The 19,448-nt window shown below is 40.1% G+C and overlaps 1 protein-coding gene across 1 annotated transcript in view; it reads left to right on the top strand.

The window, feature by feature from the left end:
• The window catches only part of ltn1 (listerin E3 ubiquitin protein ligase 1), a 153,107-nt gene that overhangs the window by 106,315 nt on the left and 27,344 nt on the right, over window positions 1-19,448 (top strand). The window contains exons 20-22 of the mRNA XM_043700680.1: window positions 5,251-5,401; window positions 8,205-8,349; window positions 13,143-13,356. Coding sequence (XP_043556615.1) covers window positions 5,251-5,401; window positions 8,205-8,349; window positions 13,143-13,356 — 510 coding nt within the window. The remainder of the gene's footprint in view (window positions 1-5,250; window positions 5,402-8,204; window positions 8,350-13,142; window positions 13,357-19,448) is intronic.

Genomic DNA, 19,448 nt, shown 5'->3' with positions numbered 1-19,448 from the left:
TGAAGAGCATCCTCCATATCCGTCATAGGTTTTCCTCTTACTCAATTTGCCATGAGCAAGATTATTGTAGTCTTGATCATTGCAGTGCTTTCCATGGATGCAGCAAATTAAGCTCTCATCCATAGCCCAAAACCGTCCTTTTAAAGCATTTAAAATCCAGAGAATTCTGGTGCGGGAATTGAACCAGCACTGTTGGTGTCACTCTGAATCATAAACCAACCATTCAGCCAACTGAACTAACTGAAATTCAAATAAGAAAACTAGAGTTTTTGACAACTTTAAATAAAATACTTCAGAAAGATTAGTGGTGTGTAGACAGTACAGAGATGAAGTGAAAAAGGAAGTCAGGACAGCCAAGAGAGGATATGAAAAATAAATTGGCCTGTAAAATTAAACAAAATCCAAAGATGTTTTATCAGTACATTAATAGTAAGAAGATGACTAAGAAAACGGTTGAACTAATCATAGATGTACATGGTAAAATGTGCAGATACAGAAGATGTTGTCAGGGTGCTATGTGAGTATTTTGTCTCTGTATTCACTAAAGAGAGGGATAAAGCAGACCTTCTAGTTAAAAGGAATGTGAAGTATTACATAAAATAAGCCAAATGAAAACGGAAGTACTGGAGGTACTGACCTCCTTTAAAGGTGGACAAATCACCAAGTCCGGAAGTTAGTTAGAAAGTAGCTGATACTCTGGCAATCACACATTCCAGTCCTCAGTGGATACAAGCAAAGTATCAGAGGATTTTACGTCTGTAAAAGTGCCAGTTCCAAAAAGGGTGAGAGGAATAGGCCAAATAATTATCAGCAGGTCAGTCCAACTTCAGTGATGGACAAATTACTGCAATCAATATTACTGTTACTTGGAGAGGCATGGATTTTAGAGTGGTTTGGTTAAGGGAAGGTTGTGTCTTACTACTTCAGTTGAATTTTTTTAAGAAGTAACCAGTCAGATTGATGTGCATAGTGCATGGATTTTGGCTGCTTTGATTTTAGTCATGCATTTCCAATTTCCCGTGTGGCAGACTGTTAAGAAAAATTAAACCGCATGGAATGCAGGAGAATGTGGAGAATTGGATCCAAAGTGGTCTCAGTGATAGGAAACAAAGGATAGCAGTTGATAGATGATTTGCAATGAAAACCATTTCCAGTAGTCCACAAGTGTTCAATTTTTAATCCCTTGTTATTTGTGGTAATTATTAAAAATTGTATTTTAAATTGGGGAGGCATGATTGGAAAATTTGCATGTCACGCAAAAATTGGCCACGTAGTTGATAGTGAAGAGGATGGCGGTCCACTACCTGATGATATTAGTGGTTTGGGTGAGTGACTTGAAAAGTTACATGTGAAATCGAATCTGGAGAAGTGCAACGCTTTGTATTTGGAGAGGCCAAAAAAGCAAGGGAATACAAGTAAATGGGAGACTATTGAGAAGGATAGGGGATTTGAGTGACTTTGTAGTGTATGTTGACAGATCCCCAAAGGTTGCTGTATGGGTAACTAAGATGACAAAGAAGGTATGTGGGGTGCTTTCTTTAATTAGGTGAGTAACTGACTACAAAAGCAGGGAATTAGTGCCAGATCTGTGTAAAGCCACAGCTGGAGTCCAGTATACGGTTCTGGTCACCACATTTCAGAAGAATATAATTGTTTTACAAAAAGTGAAGAGGTTTACAATAATTTTGCCAGTGCTTGAACTATAGCTGTGAGGAAAGTTTAGATATGCTAGAGTTATTTTCCTTTGAACAAGTTATGTTAACTGGTGACCTTATCAAGATGTACAGAATAATAAGGGACTGAATAAAGCAGACAGGAAGGACTTGTTTCACCTTCTTAGAGATCAATTCCATGGGTCAAAGATTTAAGGTGATTGGTACAAGGATTAGAGGGGATATGATTGTTTTCCAATTCATGGTGGATCAACAGATGAGTTATAAGAGCATCAGGGTCTAGAAACATTGTACTGTTATTCAAAAAGGATGAGAAGGATAAGCTAAATAATTATTGGCGGGTCAATCTGTCTTAAGTGGTGACTGAGATGGTAGTCTGAATGGCCTCTATCAGTGGTGTAGCTTTTCTATGGTGTATGTTGCTAAAGGAATAGATGTCCCTGCAAGTCACCATCTGGGAGAAGAAAAGTAATCTTTTAAAGTGTTTTACAAAGGAAAATTGCAAGGGAATTAAATAAAATCACAGAACAAAAGAGGCGATGAAGCCACTTATAATCTGCATAACCTTGCCCTCAATTTTTGTCATGTCAACATTAGCACATAAGCTTCTATTCCTTTCTCTGTCATGCACTTATCTAGCTTCTAACCTGAGATTCACCTCAAATATTGCTTGTACAATGTGTTTCACGTTGTCGGCACACGCTGGGTAAGAATGATTCCATGAATTCTTCATTGGATTTCTTAGTGATTACCTTCTATTCAAAGTTTTACACCCCCTCCATCCCTGATAAATTGCTGTTTTGCATAAATTCTGCAGGTCATTTCTATAACCTGTTACTTTATCAAATACCTTTTTGTCATCCTTGTTTACTATACATCCACTTCATTACTTTTGCATGTATTTTCTGTTATTTCTTCAAATAATTCAGTAAGTTAATCAAATTGAAGTTTTCCTGCTGAAATCCTTGTTGATTATATTTTAATGCATTTTCAGTTTCTAGCAGTTTTTACATTCAATTTTTGAAAAGTTCCAATATTATTTTTGCCGTCCACATTAACTAGTCTGTAATTCCTTGAATTTGTTCTATTTCCTTTTCTAAACATTAGCTTACTGACAGTCTACTGGCACAATTTCCTTTTCTGTTGAATTTTAGAATGCACAATCTATATATAGACTCACCAAAAAGTGCTTCAGCTGTCTTCTCCAGCTTCTTTCAGAATGCAGAAATGTGTTCAATATGGACCAGGATGAGCTTATTAGTCTCACTGGTCCATATTATTGCCATTTGCCTGCCATAACCTATGTGTTTAGCATGTGCATTCTCAACATTTATTACCCATTCCTAATTTCCCTAGAGAAGTTGATTGTGAGCTGCTTTCATGCACTGCAGCAGTATATTTGTTGTAGATGCACCCACAATGCAGTTAGTTGGGAGTCCCAGGATTTTGACCCAGGGACAGTGAAGGATTGGCAATATATTTCCAAGTCAGGATAGTGCTGTTAGTGCTGTTCCATGTATCTGCTGCACATGTCTTTGTAGGTGATAGAGGTTGTGATTTTAAAAGATGCTGTCCAAGGAGCCTTGGTGAATATCTACAATATATTTGTAGGTAGTACTCCATCACACCTGACTTGTGCCTGTAAATGATGGACCAGCATTTGGGAGTCAGGAACTGTGACGATCCTGTCGGATTCCGAGCCTCTGATCTGTTCTTGTAGCCACTGTATTTATACGGGTAATCCAGTGCTGTTTCTGATCAATGATAAACCACGTCCGCATTGCTCCCCAACCATGTCAGAAGCTGAATCTGGGGAATTCAGCGATGGCAAATGCCATTGCATACCAATGGGCAATGACTAGATTCTCTCTTGATAGAGACGATCATTGCTTGTTACCTGTCTGACGTGAATATTACTTGCTACTTGTCAGCCCAAGCCTGGATATTGTCCAAGTCTTGTTGCATTTGGACATGGGTCGTTTCAATCTGAGAAGTTTCAAATAGTGCTGAACATTGTACCATCATCAGCATCAGTCCCACCCTGACATTATGTGAAAGGAAGACAGTTGATGAAGCAGCTGAAAACAGTTGAGCCTAGGACACTCCCCTGAGCTATTCCTGCAGAGATGTCTTGGAGCTGAGATGACTGGCTTCTAATTATCTTCCTTTGTGTCAGATATAGCTCCAATTAGTGGAGAATTTTCCCCTTGATTTCCATTGATTTCAGTATTGCAGTGGCTCCTTGATTTCACACTCTGTCAAATACTGCCTTGGTGTCAAGAGAAATCACTCTTGCCTCATCTCTGGAGTTCACCTCCTCTTTCCATATTTGAACTGAGGCAGTGGGATCTGGAAATAATGACCCTGGGCATTACCCAAACAATATATGGCTAAGTTGGATTTGTGTTGCTTTTTGTGTACAGGTCATACCTAGGCAATTTTTCACATTACTAGTTTGATGCCAGTGTGCTACTTATACTGGAACTGCTTGACTAAGGGCACTTATAATTCTGAAACACAAGTCTTCAATACTATTGCCGGAATATTGTCAGGGCCGAGAGTCTTTGCTATCTACACTCTCTTCAGCTGTTTCTTGATATCAAAGTGGAATGAATTGACTTGTCTGAAAAATGGCACCTGTGATCCTGGTGACAGTTGCAAATGCGTCATTGTTATTTTTTGAACTCATGTACTCTGACTTTCCCATCATTGAGGATGAGAATATTTGTAAAGCACCCTCCTCCAGCCAGTTGTCTAATTGTCCATCATTACTCACAACTGGATGCAGCAAGACTGCAGAATTCAGACTCGATGTTGAGAACTCCAGGACAATTCCTTCCCAATTTTATACCAATGTGTCATCATCTTTGCTGGATCTGTCCTGCATTAGAGCAGAATGTACCCAAGAATGGCCATAGCGTTGTCTGGGACATTGGCTGTAAGATAAAGTTCATGAGTATGACGATATTGCAACTAATGGTGCTTGACTCGTGTGTGAGACAGTTCTCCTAAGTTAGGCACTAGGCCCAGATGTTAGTAACGAAGAAAGAAAAACAGAATTTGCTGTCAAAGCTCAGCAGGTCTGGCAGCATCTGTGGAGAGAAATCAGAATTAATGTTTGGAGTCCAGTGACCCTTCCTCAGAACACTTATCTGATGTTCCTTGGACTCTACTATTCCATCTGTATTGACTATGAGATTACAGTTTCAGACCTTTTCTTTTTCTTCCCCCTGCGTTTGTTTTACCTGTGGCTCTGCTGTATCATTTTTTTAAAGAAGTATTTTAAGGATCATTGTGATGCTCTGCAAAACTTAAATCTCATTGTGTGCCAACTATTTTGTTTAAATATTGTATAAGATTTCTCTAATATGACAAACTTGCCTGGTTCTGAATGCACAAGGAGTTTCGCACACCAAAAGTGTAAGTCTACCATTGTAAAAATAAAATAAATATGTTTAGCAGTCTAATTCTTGAATTAAACTTTGTGCCTTGTTTTATTCAGCAATTTTAAAGCAATTTTGTGTTATGTTTAGTTATATATACTAAATGCTGCATCTTGCTTGTACTGATTTTGCAGGAGGGTTTGGATGCCTTGTTGTTATAAATAGCTGCCTACAGAAAGGAACCAATGTGGAAGATCACCATATAGATGGCCAGTTGTTTATAGATGTATTAAATACAATTATGGAATGGAGAAGCTATGAAGAAGAAATATTTTTGTTTGATTGGTAAGTTAATCATCTAAGCTGTTACTTTTTTTCCATTTTACTTTAAAAAATGTAAATATTCCACATGGAAACTTTGTTTCAACAGTAATCACTTCAAAAATGAATTGGATATACTTAAGTTTGCCTTGCAAACAACTGTTACGGATAGCAAAAGCAATGTGTTTGTATAGGAATTTGTTATTTTAAGACTGTTAACAAAGTAAATCTTAATGAAGAAACTTTACAAACAACAAGAACTTTTGCATAACAATCGAAAAACTGCAGATGCTGGAAATCAGAAACAAAAACAGAAATTGCTGGAAAAGCTCAGCAGGTCTGACTGTATCTGTGAAGAGAAATCAAAATTAACGTTTCGGGTCTGGTAACCCTTCCTCAGAACTGATGCCAGCTAGGAACATTTTGGTTTATAAGCAGAAGATTAGGGTGGGATGGAGGGAATGAGGAGTAAACTATAGGTAGGGACAGACCCCACAAAGAAAAGAACAGTTGGACAGACAAAGGAATTGATAATGATCTGGCTGGGAGGGTGAATAGTTGTTAATGGAAACTGTTAGTGGCTAACGATAGGTGTTGTGTAATGGCAGACCATGTGATAAAAGGCCTGGTGTGCGTAGTACGGGACTTGGACATGGGAGAATTCAGGCCCTAAAATTATTGAACTCAATATTGAGTCTGAAGGGCTGCAGGATCCCCAAGCAAAAGATGAGATATTGTTCTTCTAATTTGCCCTGAATTCGCTGGAGCACTGCAGCAAACCTGAGACAGAGATGTTGACCAGGAAGCAGGGTGGTCTGTTAAAGTGGCAGGCAACTGGAAGTTCAAGGTCTTTTTTGCAGGCAGAATGTAGATGTTCTGTGAAGCAGTCACCCAGTCTACACTTTGTTTCCCCAATGTAGAGGAGACCACATTGTGATCAGCGAATGCAGTAGACTAGATTGTGAGAAGTGCAGGTGAAGTGCTACTTCACCTGGAAGGTATATTTGGGCCCTTGGATACTGAGGAGGGAGGAGGTAGATGGGCAAGTATTAAATCTTCGGCAGTTGCAGGGGAAGATACGTGGGGCTCTGGGAGGCGTGTTGGGAGTTGAAAAAGAGTGGACCAGGATGTCTCGGAGGGAACAGTCTGTGCAGAAGATGGACCAGGGACGGGAAGGGAATATGTGTCTGGTAATGGCATTTCACTGGAGGTAGCAGAAATGGCAGTTGATGATCTTCTGGATGTGGATGCTGGTGGGATGGTAGGTAAGAACCAGGGGAACCCTATTGCTGTTGTGTGAGGGAAGAGAGGGATGAGACAGGGTCGGACCTGGTCGAGGGCCCTGTTGACAATGGTGCTGGGGAATCCTCAGTTGAGGAAGATAGTGGACATTTCAGAGATTGCAGAGCCTCCCTTTTTGAAGTTGGCCTAATTGGAGCATATGCAATGGTGGCAGAGGAATTTGGAGAATGAAATAGAGTCTTCACAGGAAACAGAGTGCGAGGATGTATAGTCCAGATGCAGGATTAGATGGGTTTATAATGGATATCAGTGGCCAGTCCATCCCCAGAAGTGAAAACAGCAATGGAAACAGAGGAAGGGAAGGGAGGAGTCAGACCAGATGGATGTGTTTTCCCTTGTTTAAAAACTTATTTGAGACAGGTTTGTATCTTTACAAACAGTATGATACTACTCATGATCACCAGTCTATTTGGTTCAAAACTATAGACCTTAATGGCATAATATCTTGATTTTGACATATCACCCTACTTTAGTCTACAGTACTGTGGTAACTTTATACGACTTGAATAAGATAGGGGAGGAAAACTTTGTTCTTCATGTGAACCATGTGAAATCTACCCTTTCAAATCTTCTGCTGAAACTTTATATTGGTTTTTCAAAATGCTATATTTATTAGATTGTTATTGATGTACCAAGACTCTTGGCAAAGGCATATTGGCAAATACAGCAGGTTTTTTTCACTCTTGTCACAGTCTTTAAATTTCAAAGATGCTTAATTAACTGTAAAATACATTTGGAGATCCTGAGGCCATGAATGATGCTGTATAAATGAAAGTTATATTGTTATGCCACTAATACGCTGCAACTAAAATTGAATGATTAATCTTTTTTGTGGTACATTTGGATGTGGAATCTGGGGTCATCCAGAGAGCTAGGAGAAAGTGAGGACTGCAGATGCTGGGGATCAGAGCTTAAAAATGTGTTGCTGGAAAAAGCAGATCAGGCAGCATCAAAGGAGAAGGAGAATCGACGTTTTGGGCATAAGCCCTTCTTCAGGATTGTTTGATAATAGCTTGAGATCTTTAATCTCCACTAGAGAAGACTGATGGGATTTGATTTAGTTTCTGTTCAAATTATAGCAGCTCTAAATTATCAGGCATGATTATATACAGATCTCTGATTCATAGACAAGATTAGAGTTTCCGCCCAATTCTCGTTGACTCTAATTTTGCTAGAGCTCCTTGATGCCACACTCCATCAAATGTGGCCTTGATGTCAAGGTCAGTCACTCTCATTTGGACTTGAGCTTTTTGCTCATGTTTGAAGCAAGATTGTAATGAGGTCAGGAGCAGAGTGGCTCCAGCGGAATACAAGCTGAGCTTCAATTAGCAGGTTATTGGAAAGTAAGCACTTTGATAACATTGTTGATGATATGTTGAAAAGGAAGTCTATATTCATAATTTTTTACTGAAAGCATGATTTAAACATTTTAAAATGCTATGTGGAGGAACCTTGACTCTGTGGCTCAGATTGTTTAGGGAGCACGAATTTTGTAAACATTTTAACATCTCTGATTTCTCTGCAGTAATTTGAAGTGCCCTGACTCCACTTTGCTTGGAATCAATGTGGAAATTTTACGCTTTCTGAGATTGCTGATCAAACATTTTCCAACTTCAGTAACAAGTGAACAGTGGGACTTCATCATGTGCTCTGTTTTGACATGGTTGGAGGTGAGATTTAGAATAATGACATACTGTGACTCAAGGACTGAAATTGACTTAATTTGTTGATTTAAAAGTGATAACATTGTAGAGTCATAGAGATTTACAGCATGGAAACAGACCCTTTAGTCCAACTCGTCCATGCTGACCAGATAGCCTAACCTAATCTAGTCCCATTTGCCAGCACTTGGCCCTTATCCCTCTAAACTCTTCCTATTTGTACTCATCTAGATGCCTTTTAAATGTTGCAATTGTACCAGCCTCCACCACTTCCTCTGACAGCTTATTCCATACATGCACCACCCTCAGTGTGAAAACTTGCCCCTTAGGTCCCTTTTATATCTTATTCCCCTCACCCTAAACCTACGCTCTTTAGTTCTGGACTCCCCCACCCCACGGAAAAGACCTTTTCTTTTTACGACATTCATCCTTCCTTGTAATTTTATAAACCTCTATAAGGTCAACCTTAAGCCTCCGATGCTCCAGAGAAAACTGCCCCAGCCTAATCAGCCTCTCCCTGTAACTCAAACCCTACAACCTTGGCAGTATCCTTGTAAATCTTTATGAACCTTTTCGAATTTCACAACATCCATCCTATAGGAGGGAGACCAGAATTACATACATAATTCCATAAGTGGTCTACTAATGTCCTTTACAGCTGCTCCCAACTCCTATACTCAATGCAATTTAAGACAGATTTTTAATCAGTAAAAGAATCAAGTGTTATGGGGAAAACTGGCATTGAGGATTATCTTTTCAGCCATGATCTCATTGAATGGTGAGTAGACCCGATGGGCTGAATACTTTTGTAGTCTTGTAGATTGCATCATGCACATAGGCAAGGACTTAAATTACAGCATGATATACACCTCAGTCCTAGGCAGACCACCGAATCAAGTTTGTTTTTTCACTTGAATATTATGAGCAACTCATTAAGCATCAGGTAAACTTTGGTAAACGTTGGCCCTGATTTTGAGGTAAGAGTAATGGTGAAACCATCAGTGTTAATGAGCAAATTGAATGGCAATTTGCAGTGTCGCACATGGGCAATTAAACAGAGAAATCACTATGTTGTCCTATTTGCCATGGGTCTCCACAATCTTTCCTAAGAGACTTTATTGGCTAGATAGTGTTATCTGGTCAAATAGTTGGCATTCAAACTCCTGAAAGATGCAAAAGATGTTAAATACTTAACCACTGGACACTCATTAAACAAGGGTGTGGCCCAGTCATGTGTAAGTGAATTTTTAATGCCATGACTTTCTTCCATGCAACCTTTGATACTGAAAGTGTACTTGTTTAAGTATGAGTTCCCATTCTTTGGCTTTGAATTAGTGCTGCAAAGTTTTTCTTTCCAGTTATGTTACCTCTTAGTCTGATACTTTATTTCTTGCTTTTTTAAAATAAAATTTTACATTGAATTAAGTGTTTAATTCTAGCATCTCTCTGCTCAATAAGGATTCTTCAATTTGATTGGTTAAAGAGGCATATTTTTGCATCCTCTGTTCACACAGATCTCATGTCTTGTTTGAAAGGCTGTGTATTGCATCAAATTCCCAATAATTCTAAGCTGCCAGACAAAAACCAAGAGTTAAAGTTGTAACAAGCGACGAGCATTGTTCATTCACCACCAACTGCAAAATCAGGGCTGTTTCGTTTAGTAGAATTTGAACAATAATGAATGCTGTTAAATTATGTCAGTCAGTAAGCAGAAATAATTTTTTTAAATTGACAATTGATTTCGTTTCTGTTTCTCATCAATATGACAACAAATATCGTGATTAATTGCTTTTTTTTAGGTAATGTCAAACATTTTATGTTGCAAACTTCTGACATTTTGGTTTGTACTCTTCCATGAGACACATAACTGAAGTTGTACCTGAACCTCACCATTCCAGCATCCCGTTCTAGAGATACAAATGACAAATAAATATGAACTATTAACTATGACCATTCTGACACCAACTGTCTGCCTTCCACTAGGTTTCTTACTCTTAAGTTTGTTGCTTTTTGCACCACATTAAATGTATTCAAAGGAGAAACTTCACTTCCTTTAGCATACTGTGTGCAGCTTTCCTGTACTTATACATTCAAATTGATGACAATTTATGCAATGTCTTTAAAATAATGAAATATTCCATTGTGTTTCATAGGAAAGTTATAAAGCAAAGGATCACAAACACATCAGAGCTATTAGGTGAGATGACTAACAGTTTGGTCAGAAAGGTAGGATTTTAAATGTGTCTCAAAGGAGAGAAGCAAGGTAGAGGTTGGGAGATATAGGGAGGATATTCCCTATGATACGAAAGTCGGAGGAGTTGTTGACAGTGAGGAAGGATGTGGCAGGTTACAGCAGGATATAGAGAAGCTGCAGAGCTGGGCAGAAAGGTGGCAAATGGAATTCAATTTTGCTAAGTGTGAGGTGATTCACTTTGGGAAGAATAACAAAAAGATGGGGTACTGGGCTAATGGTCGGATACTTGGTAGTGTGGATGAGCAGAGGGATCTTGGTGTCCATGTACACAGATCTCTGAAAGTTGCCACCCAGGTAAATAGTGCGGTGAGGAAGGCATATGGCGTACTGGCTTTTATTGGTAGAGGAATTGAGTTCCGGAGTCCTGAGGTCATGATGCAGTTGTATAAAACTCTGGTGCGGCCGCATCTGGAATATTGTGTGCAGTTTTGGTCACCATACTATAGGAAGGATGTGGAGGCACTGGAACGGGTGCAGAGGAGGTTTACCAGGATGTTGCCTGGTATGGAAGGAAAATCGTATGAGGAAAGACTGAGGCACTTGGGGCTGTTTTCACTAGAGAAAAGAAGGTTTAGGGGTGACTTGATTGAGGTGTACAAGATGATTAGGGGGTTAGATAGCGTTGACAGTGTGAACCTTTTCCCGCGTATGGAGGGGGGTATTACAAGGGGGCATAGCTTAAAATTAAGGGGGGGTAGATATAGGACTGAAGTTAGGGGTAGGTTCTCCACTCAGCGAGTCGTAAGTTCATGGAATGCCCTGCCAGTACCAGTGGTGGACTCTCCCTCTTTATGGACATTTAAGCGGGCATTGGATAGGTATATGGAGGATAGTGGGTTAGTATAGGTTAGGTGGGCTTGGATCGGCGCAACATCGAGGGCCAAAGGGCCTGTACTGCGCTGTATTCTTCTATGTTCTATGTTCCAGAGTTTGGGGCATAGACAGCTGAATACTTAGTCTACAGTGCTGGAGTGTTTATAATTCGGAATGCATAGGAGTCCAGAATTAGAGGGCACTTATATGAAGGGTTGATTGGTTGGAGGGGATTACAGAGGTAAGATGAGCTGATGGTGTGATAGGATTTGAAAAATGAATATTTTAAAATCAAGTGATTCTTGACTGCAGGTTAAATTTGGACTAGTATGCGTAGGGATGATGGAGGAACAGGATTTGCTGTAAACTAAGCCACTGAGAGCATAGTTTTGGATGACTTCAAAGTTTCATTGGCATAACAATATAAAAATCACGTGATAATATGATGACAATGAAAGCTAACACAGTACATAATGAAACAGCTCCTGGAAGCAAGTAAGCTTGTGCCAGTCTCAGTGACTGTGCTGTGGTGCCAGTCACCATGGCTGTTCTGTGCCCCTTAGTACATATAGTGTGAGAACCTCAATTTTTTTTTTTGTTTTGAATTGCTCCTTTTTCAGGCTGTTTGGTGAAACTCTATCCTTCAATTCCACTCGCGGTGACTCTGTTCTGCACATTCAAACATTTAGTCCCAGGATCTCGATTTTGTTTTTGTCAAAATGTAATAACTTGAGACTATTCTGAATAAATAAATCTCTAATCCTCTCTCATTTCCCTCCCTGATTTAACTAGTTGATGACAGTGAGCACAGCCTTCATATCTTTGTGGAGATTAATGCAACCTTTTATTTCTTACTATTTAACATTTCTGAAAAAATAGAATATTTAAAATAATTGCTCTTTTGAATGATGATGGCTGCTGTCTTGCTGAAAGGTTTACCTTTATGTTCATGTATATGGGGTACAACGTCAATTTCCTATTCAGGTGTTAAACCAGCAGTGTGAAATGGCCACCCATTACAGAAACTATCCAACTTTCTTTTCACTTCAATTAAATGGAAATAAAAATACGCCTGTTCCTACAGTGGGTAATCACAATACCCATTTTTCTTGTTTGGAAAGTTGCAAATCTATCCAAATCATCACCAAAACCCTGACAAAAATTACTGTAATAGCTGTCACTAATTTAAGGGGAACTAAATTGGCAAATTTTGATTTAAGACGCTCCACACTGGACAATTTTGAAAGCAATGAAACTAGAATGCACTCAGATGATCTTTAGAAGACACCACAGCAAATAGATGGAACTTTGTTGCATCTGGCCTTACTATGTTTTCCATCAGAATATGTTAATGTTGAGTGTTTAAATGGTTATGCACTCTGTTTCCCTATTAGGGTCCCTCACCTTGAATGTGGAATTGAGGGAAAAAAAATCTAATTTTAGCCATTTTGCATTCCTTAACATGTAGACTGATTGATTATTTTTGTTTATATAAATTCTCAATGCAAGAATAGGTATGATTATTTTTTAAAGGTTAATAGATTCCTTCCAGGAAATATACATTAAATAGAACTCTATATTCTGCTAAGTAGTGCTTTATTTTGTCACACTTTTTATTTTTCTGTTGTCATGGCCTCGCATTTGCAATGTTACCACATGCCTTAATTCTTGTTTTTGCCAGATTTTATACTTTTGTGCAAGCTGATTGGATTGACTTTTTTTTTTGTAATTTCAGACTATGAGTGAAATTGTATCACTTTCTTCCAAGCCATTGGTGCTGCATTTTGTTTGCCAGATTTGTGGCATGCTGTCAGACCTTGGCCGCATGTTTCATGCAATAACACCAGAAATAGGCACAGCTTTTCCTCCTAACCTTACAAATGAATGGAACAACTTCTTTGTGGAAGGAGCATATGGACAGTTGTTACCACTGTTCCTAAAAATTGCAGGTAAGGACATATTCTCATGCTTTTGAACTCACTGGTTGAACTCCAAATACTCGAGCCAACAAATATACCTTAGATTCAGTAATTAAAATATCACGTGTGTGAAATACAGGATTACTGAATTTTTTTTTAACATTCTTTTGATCATGTGACAAATAATCCCTGATGAATTAAAATGACATGTAAATCTTTGATTTTTTTTTGCCATTCTTCACCTTTTGTGTTGCTAAATAAAAGTATTTTATTTGTCTGAGTGAACACTTGGTTTCTTCATGTGATCCCACTTCCACCTTTTTACACATGACATGCCTTCTGATCATTAGGGGAAAAGCAGCAGTTAAATAGTGCACCTACCTCACGTCGTACTAATGTTATGTAGCTTTTAAGGCTCTGATCAGGATATCAAGTCAGAGGTTCTGTAGTGAAGTCTCGTACACTGGCTAACAGGTTAAAAGGAATCCTGAAGACTGTCCTTTTGACACATCATTGGTAAATCTTAACCAAGTATGACAACAAAATTATACCCTACCCATCATTTTTACACAGTAAACTGAACATAAGTGAAAGGATATCTACAGTTATGTTTTAAATGTGCCATATATTCCCTCATTTTTTTCTTCATATGCCTCCCATTACATTGGAGTGCAAACTTGATGTCTGCAACTCGGATTGAAGAAGTCAGTTGTCTGGTTGAGTTCTCTTGGAAGACCTGGGTGATTGTTTCCTGGTGCCTTTCGGTCGAGAGGGCGCAGGACTGCTGAGATGCCTACATACATGCTCACCCTCAGCCACATCTGCTGTACACTTTGGAAGCACAGGCAGGTGGGATTTGGAAGGACTGGGCACCTCTCACATGCCCCAAGAAGACACTTCTGAGGCCTTTGTTGTTCTTCCTTACTGATGTTGCCTGCTGGCACCGCTGAGTCTCCTTAGAGGAGAGGGCATCTGGAATTACATTGCAGTCCCCCTGACCTTGCAAATATTGTCAAGCTTGAGCCAGGGACCAGATGCTGAGTGTACTCAACATGGATATCCAGGGCGTTGCCAACCTGTCCATGGAGATGTACTAGATCCAGCATAGTACTGAAAACAGTGATGAAATCCTCCATCCTTCAATCCAGCTTAATAAGTGCCTCTGACAGACACGTCTGCTGTTTGAATGCCTGACTGTGCATTTTGATAAAGCAATTAATAACCAAGACCATGGGTTTTTTTCTATGGGGCTGAGCAGATGCCTCATCTCCAGTAGTCCTTGAGTGTGAGGAACCTGGGACACTTGTAATTGATTAATTTTAATTAGGGAGTTTGGAATCTTGCCCTATATAATGTCTTCAATAAGTGTTGTCTTTGTAAATCATACTTCCTTTGTTTCTAAAACTGTACCCAAAGTGTTTTCTGTGTTTTGCACACTAAAATTTCAGTTCAAAGGCATTTTTATACATTATAACTTAGACAGTATTATGACCTGTACCTGAGTGAAGTTTCCCAATTCATTATGATTCTGGGTGAGGAGGGAGGAACTGGTTATCTTTTATTCAACCTCTTCCCTCTATTGATCGCAACATGATTATCTTGAAGCAAAGATCCCTTCATTCATGGATACCATTCTCAATCCTGATGTATTTATGTTTTAAAAATGAGTGAATTAGTGAAATGCAAGGAAGAATAAAATGCAACGCAAACCTACAAGCGTGCATGCGCGCATTGAGTAAAACTGAGAAGCGAGTTAAGATATAACCAGGGAAGAATAAATAACTAGGTGATAATCGAGACTATGAATGAACCCCGTGGTTTCAGGAAAACCTAGTGTAATCTAGTAAAAGTCACTGCATCCCAAGTTTTTCCCAAGTCTGGCAGTATATTTAAATACAGTGTTTTACAAAGGAGACCCGAATAGCCCCAATCCACCATCACCCTCTTCTGCCTGGCTGAGCTCATTCTCACTTGATCAATGTTTTTTAAACTCAATCTGCTTTCACAAGTAAAAGATATGGCCGGGGATCTAAGATGGCAGCGTTCTGAGAAGATCACACTGCAGAGCTTCGCATCGCAGCAGGAGCAGGACAGTTCTTTAACCCACCCAACCCAGGTCATCAGGATTTCTTGGGACGTTGGAAAGATTGTGGAGCCCCAAGAAACATTTAAAAATTGACTTACCTGTATTTTCAGCTGTCCAGAAATGCCTAAAAAGGGAGGAGGAGCATCTGAGGCCGAGCCTGCAGCTCAGCCTGCAGCAGCCTCGGAGCCGATTACTCTCAGGACCTGGTGACCCAGCTCTCGAAATCTCACGAGATGTTGGGGAAACAGATTGAAGAGAAGCTAGCTCCAGTCTCTCTAATCCTGCAGAAACATGAGCAGCAGCTGGGAGTCCTGGAGAAGAGGACGGATGAGGTAGAGCACAGGGTCACAGTGGTGGAAGCTGATGCCAGTTCATTCAAGGAAGAGGGACAGGAGAAAAAACATTCAGATCATCGGTCTGCCTGAGGGGTAAGGAAGGTGAGCGGCCTGTGGAATTTGTTGAAGATTGGCTTCCGAAATTCCTTGACTTGGAGACTGGCATGAGAGGATTGAAGATAGAGAGGGCTCACCGGATCGCAGCACAGAGGTCGGGTCTGGGTCAATGCCCTTGTCCTTTCCTGGTGCGGTTCCACCATTATCGGGATAAGGAGAGAGTCATGGAGGCTTCCAGACTTCAGAGGAAGAATCCAAAGGCCCTAATTTATGAGGGGTCTAAGATCATGTTTTTTCAGGACTTTTCAGCAGCAGTGATACAGAAACGAAAATCGTATGATGGTGTCAAGAGAAGACTGAAGGAGCTTGGGATTCGGTACTCCCTGAGATATCCGGCAGTGCTTCGGATCACCTTCGATGGATCCATGCATCTCTGACATACCGGAGAAGGCAAGAAACTTTGTGGACAAACTAACCTAATTTAAACAATTGTAGTATGTATAAATATTGTTGCTTGGATATGCATTTAGCATTCTGTAAAAGAAATGGAGGAAATCCAGTTGGAGCTTTGTTTTTTTCCCTTTTTTTTCCTCTATTGATAATAATTTGGTTCAAACTATGTTTGGCAGTGGTTAAAATGTGCATTTTAAATTTGTAAGTTAGGACATACCAAAGGATGGGTGTGGTATTTATTCCCCATTTTTTTTTATATAAAAAATGTTTTTTTTATTCGTATTGATATTCTATGGGGTGTTTATTCTTTTTAGCTTGTGCTTGCAATGTGGCTCTAGCTGGGAGAAGTGAAGGTGGTTGAGATGGTTAGATGCCTATTTATGGGCAGGTAGTTGCCCCCTCCGGGCAGGGGGTGAGTTCCCCTACTCAGCGCTATTGGCACTTTATATGTTGGTTTGTTTTCTGGTTTTTGTTGTTGTTTTTTATTTTTAATAATTTTGTATGTTTGTTAAATGTAGTGGTTTTAGTTTATGTAGTTTTTATATTTGGTGGACCATGCGACACTAAGGCTCAGCAATTTGTGGTTCGGGTTCCTCCTCTCTGGAATTTAAATGTAATTGCAGAAGATTATGGCTAATGATTTGATTAATTGGTGTACCTGGAATATCAAGGGAAGTCACTCACCAATTAAGAGGAAGAAGGTACTCTTGAGTCTTAAAAAGGAGAAGGTGGATATTGCTTTGTTACAGGTGACACAAATTACAGCAGAATGGCTTAGACCAAGTTTATTTTTCATCATTTAATACCAGAAGTAGGGGAGTGGCTATATTGGTAAGGAAAAATCTCTCATTTAAATTGTTGGAATGTGTTAAAGCCTTGATAAATGGGGAAGAATATGGTATCTTTAATGTTTATTGTCCCCCAGCTCATCCTCTTAAATTCTTGGTAGATGCTTTTTCTAAACTGTTAAGTCTCGGCACATCATTATAGGGGGAGATTTTAACTGCCTCATGGACCCCACAGTAGACAGGTTGCCTAAAGGTCCCTCGATACCCTCTGCACAAACTAAACAGGTATTTGGTTTGTGTGGGGAATTAGGGTTGGTGGACGTCTGAGGTGTCTCCACCCTACAGGTAGGGATTTCACGTTTTTCTCCAATCCGCACAGATGTCACACGAGGATTGATTTTTTTTCTGACCCCTGCGGTAACCCTGGATCTGGTGGCATCCTGTACGATTGGTAATATTGCCATCTCTGATCATGCTCCAGTGTACCTCAAGGTTATGATTAAGGATGTTACAGTGGATTCAAGGTACTGGCGAATGGACCCCTTTATTCTCATGGACAGTAGGTTTGTGGAGTATTTCTCTAGGGAATTTCGGGCATTCCTCGACATCAACATAGGCTCGGTCGATAGCTTATCTGTTCTCTGGGAAACTGCCAAAGCTTATGCCAAAGGATTAGTTATTTCATATTCCACAAGTAGGAAGCGACAGAAGGGTGAGCAGCAATGTGTCCTTGAAGCACAGTTGAAGGCAGCCGAGAAGGCCGATTTTGACAGAACCTCATTGGTCAAACTACAGAGGATTACGGCACTGCGGTCTACACTAAGTTCCGTGCTCACGCAGACGACAATGAAGGAGCTGGCTTTTGCAGAGCAAAGGTTATACGAGCATGGTGACAAGGCAGGCAAATATTTAGCATACCTTGCCAGAAAGAGAAGTGCCCCACAAACCATTGCAGCGATTAAGGAAGGGTCTGGGAACCTAACATGTGATTCTAAAAAGATTAATGTGGCGTTCCAGAGATTCTACTCTAAGTTATATCAGTCTGAGAATTGTGAGGAGGGGCAGGCCAAAATGGAATCCTTTTTTAGAGATCTGAAGCTCCCGGGTGTGACTTCCGAACAACAGTCCTTTCTCAATGCCCCATTATCAGAGCAAGAAGTGCAGGAAGCTGTGAGGCAGCTTCAGAGTGGAAAGGCGCCCGGTCCTGATGGACTTCCCAGTGATTTCTATAAGCAATTTAAAAGTATACTGTCAGGCCCGATGCTGAATATGTTTAATGATTCATACAGTCATCTTTGTCTCCCACCATCTCTGAGAGAGGCCAATATTTCACTTATCCTTAAAAAAGGGAAGGGTCCGGAAGACTGTGCTTCATAGAGGTCCACCTCGCTCTTAAATGTGGACTTTAAGATCCTCTCTAAAGGTTCATGCGTTAAGGCTGGAGACTGTGTTACCCTCTATTATTAAAGAGGATCAGACGGGCTCCTTAAAGGGTCGCAGATCCTCCAATAACGTTAGGAGACTGCTTAATGTAATTCAAGCATGCCAACAGCAGTCAATACTAGAGATTGATTTCTTTAGATGCAGAGAAGGCATTTGACCAAGCTGAGTGGCCATACCTTTTCTATACTCTAGACCAGTTTGGTCTGGGCAGAGTTTTCATAAGATGGATAAAGGTTCTCTACAGTGTACCTCTCGCTGCGGTCATTACCAACTGGGTACGATCAAGCAATTGTAATATTTCTAGGGCAGTCGGCAGGGCTGTCCCCTTTCACCATTACTTTTTACGTTGGTGATTGAACTGTTGGCAGCGGCTATTCGTGGGGATTCAATATATCAGCTCCAGAAGTGGGGTCAAAATTACATAAGATCTCGCATTATGCAGATGATGATCTAATTTTCTTGACAAATCCAGCAGTCTCAGTGCCTTGCCTGATACAATGCATTCACGTGTTTGGTGCTTTTTCAGGGTATAAGATTAATTTTGCTAAATCAGAGGCTATGCCTATGGGTGGTGTTACGAAAGAGTTGGCCCTTGAGAGTGACTACAGATTCCCATTTAGGTGGTCACAGGGGGGTTTTGTATATTTGGGCCTATTCATTACTCCAGTTCTGGATTAGCTGTTCAAAGCCAATTTTACTCAATTATTTGAAAAAATTAAACAAGATCTCCAAAGATGGGAGGCACTTCCAGTCTCATGGTTGGGTCGGATAGCGCTTATTAAGATGATTATTCTCCCTCATTTGCTATACCCTATACGGATGCTTCTCCTAATTTTCAATAAACAAACACTCAGGAGACTGAACAGTTGGTTCAGTTCCTTTATCTGGCACCATAAACGGCCCCTCATTAAATTAGCCAAACTGCAGTTGCCTCACAGATTGGGGGGAGTAGACCTTCCG

This window comes from Chiloscyllium plagiosum, chromosome 12, assembly GCF_004010195.1.
Source record: "Chiloscyllium plagiosum isolate BGI_BamShark_2017 chromosome 12, ASM401019v2, whole genome shotgun sequence".
NCBI lineage: Eukaryota > Metazoa > Chordata > Chondrichthyes > Orectolobiformes > Hemiscylliidae > Chiloscyllium > Chiloscyllium plagiosum.
The sequence above is the reverse complement of the archived record's forward strand: the minus strand, read 5'-3'. Positions and strand labels throughout refer to the sequence as shown.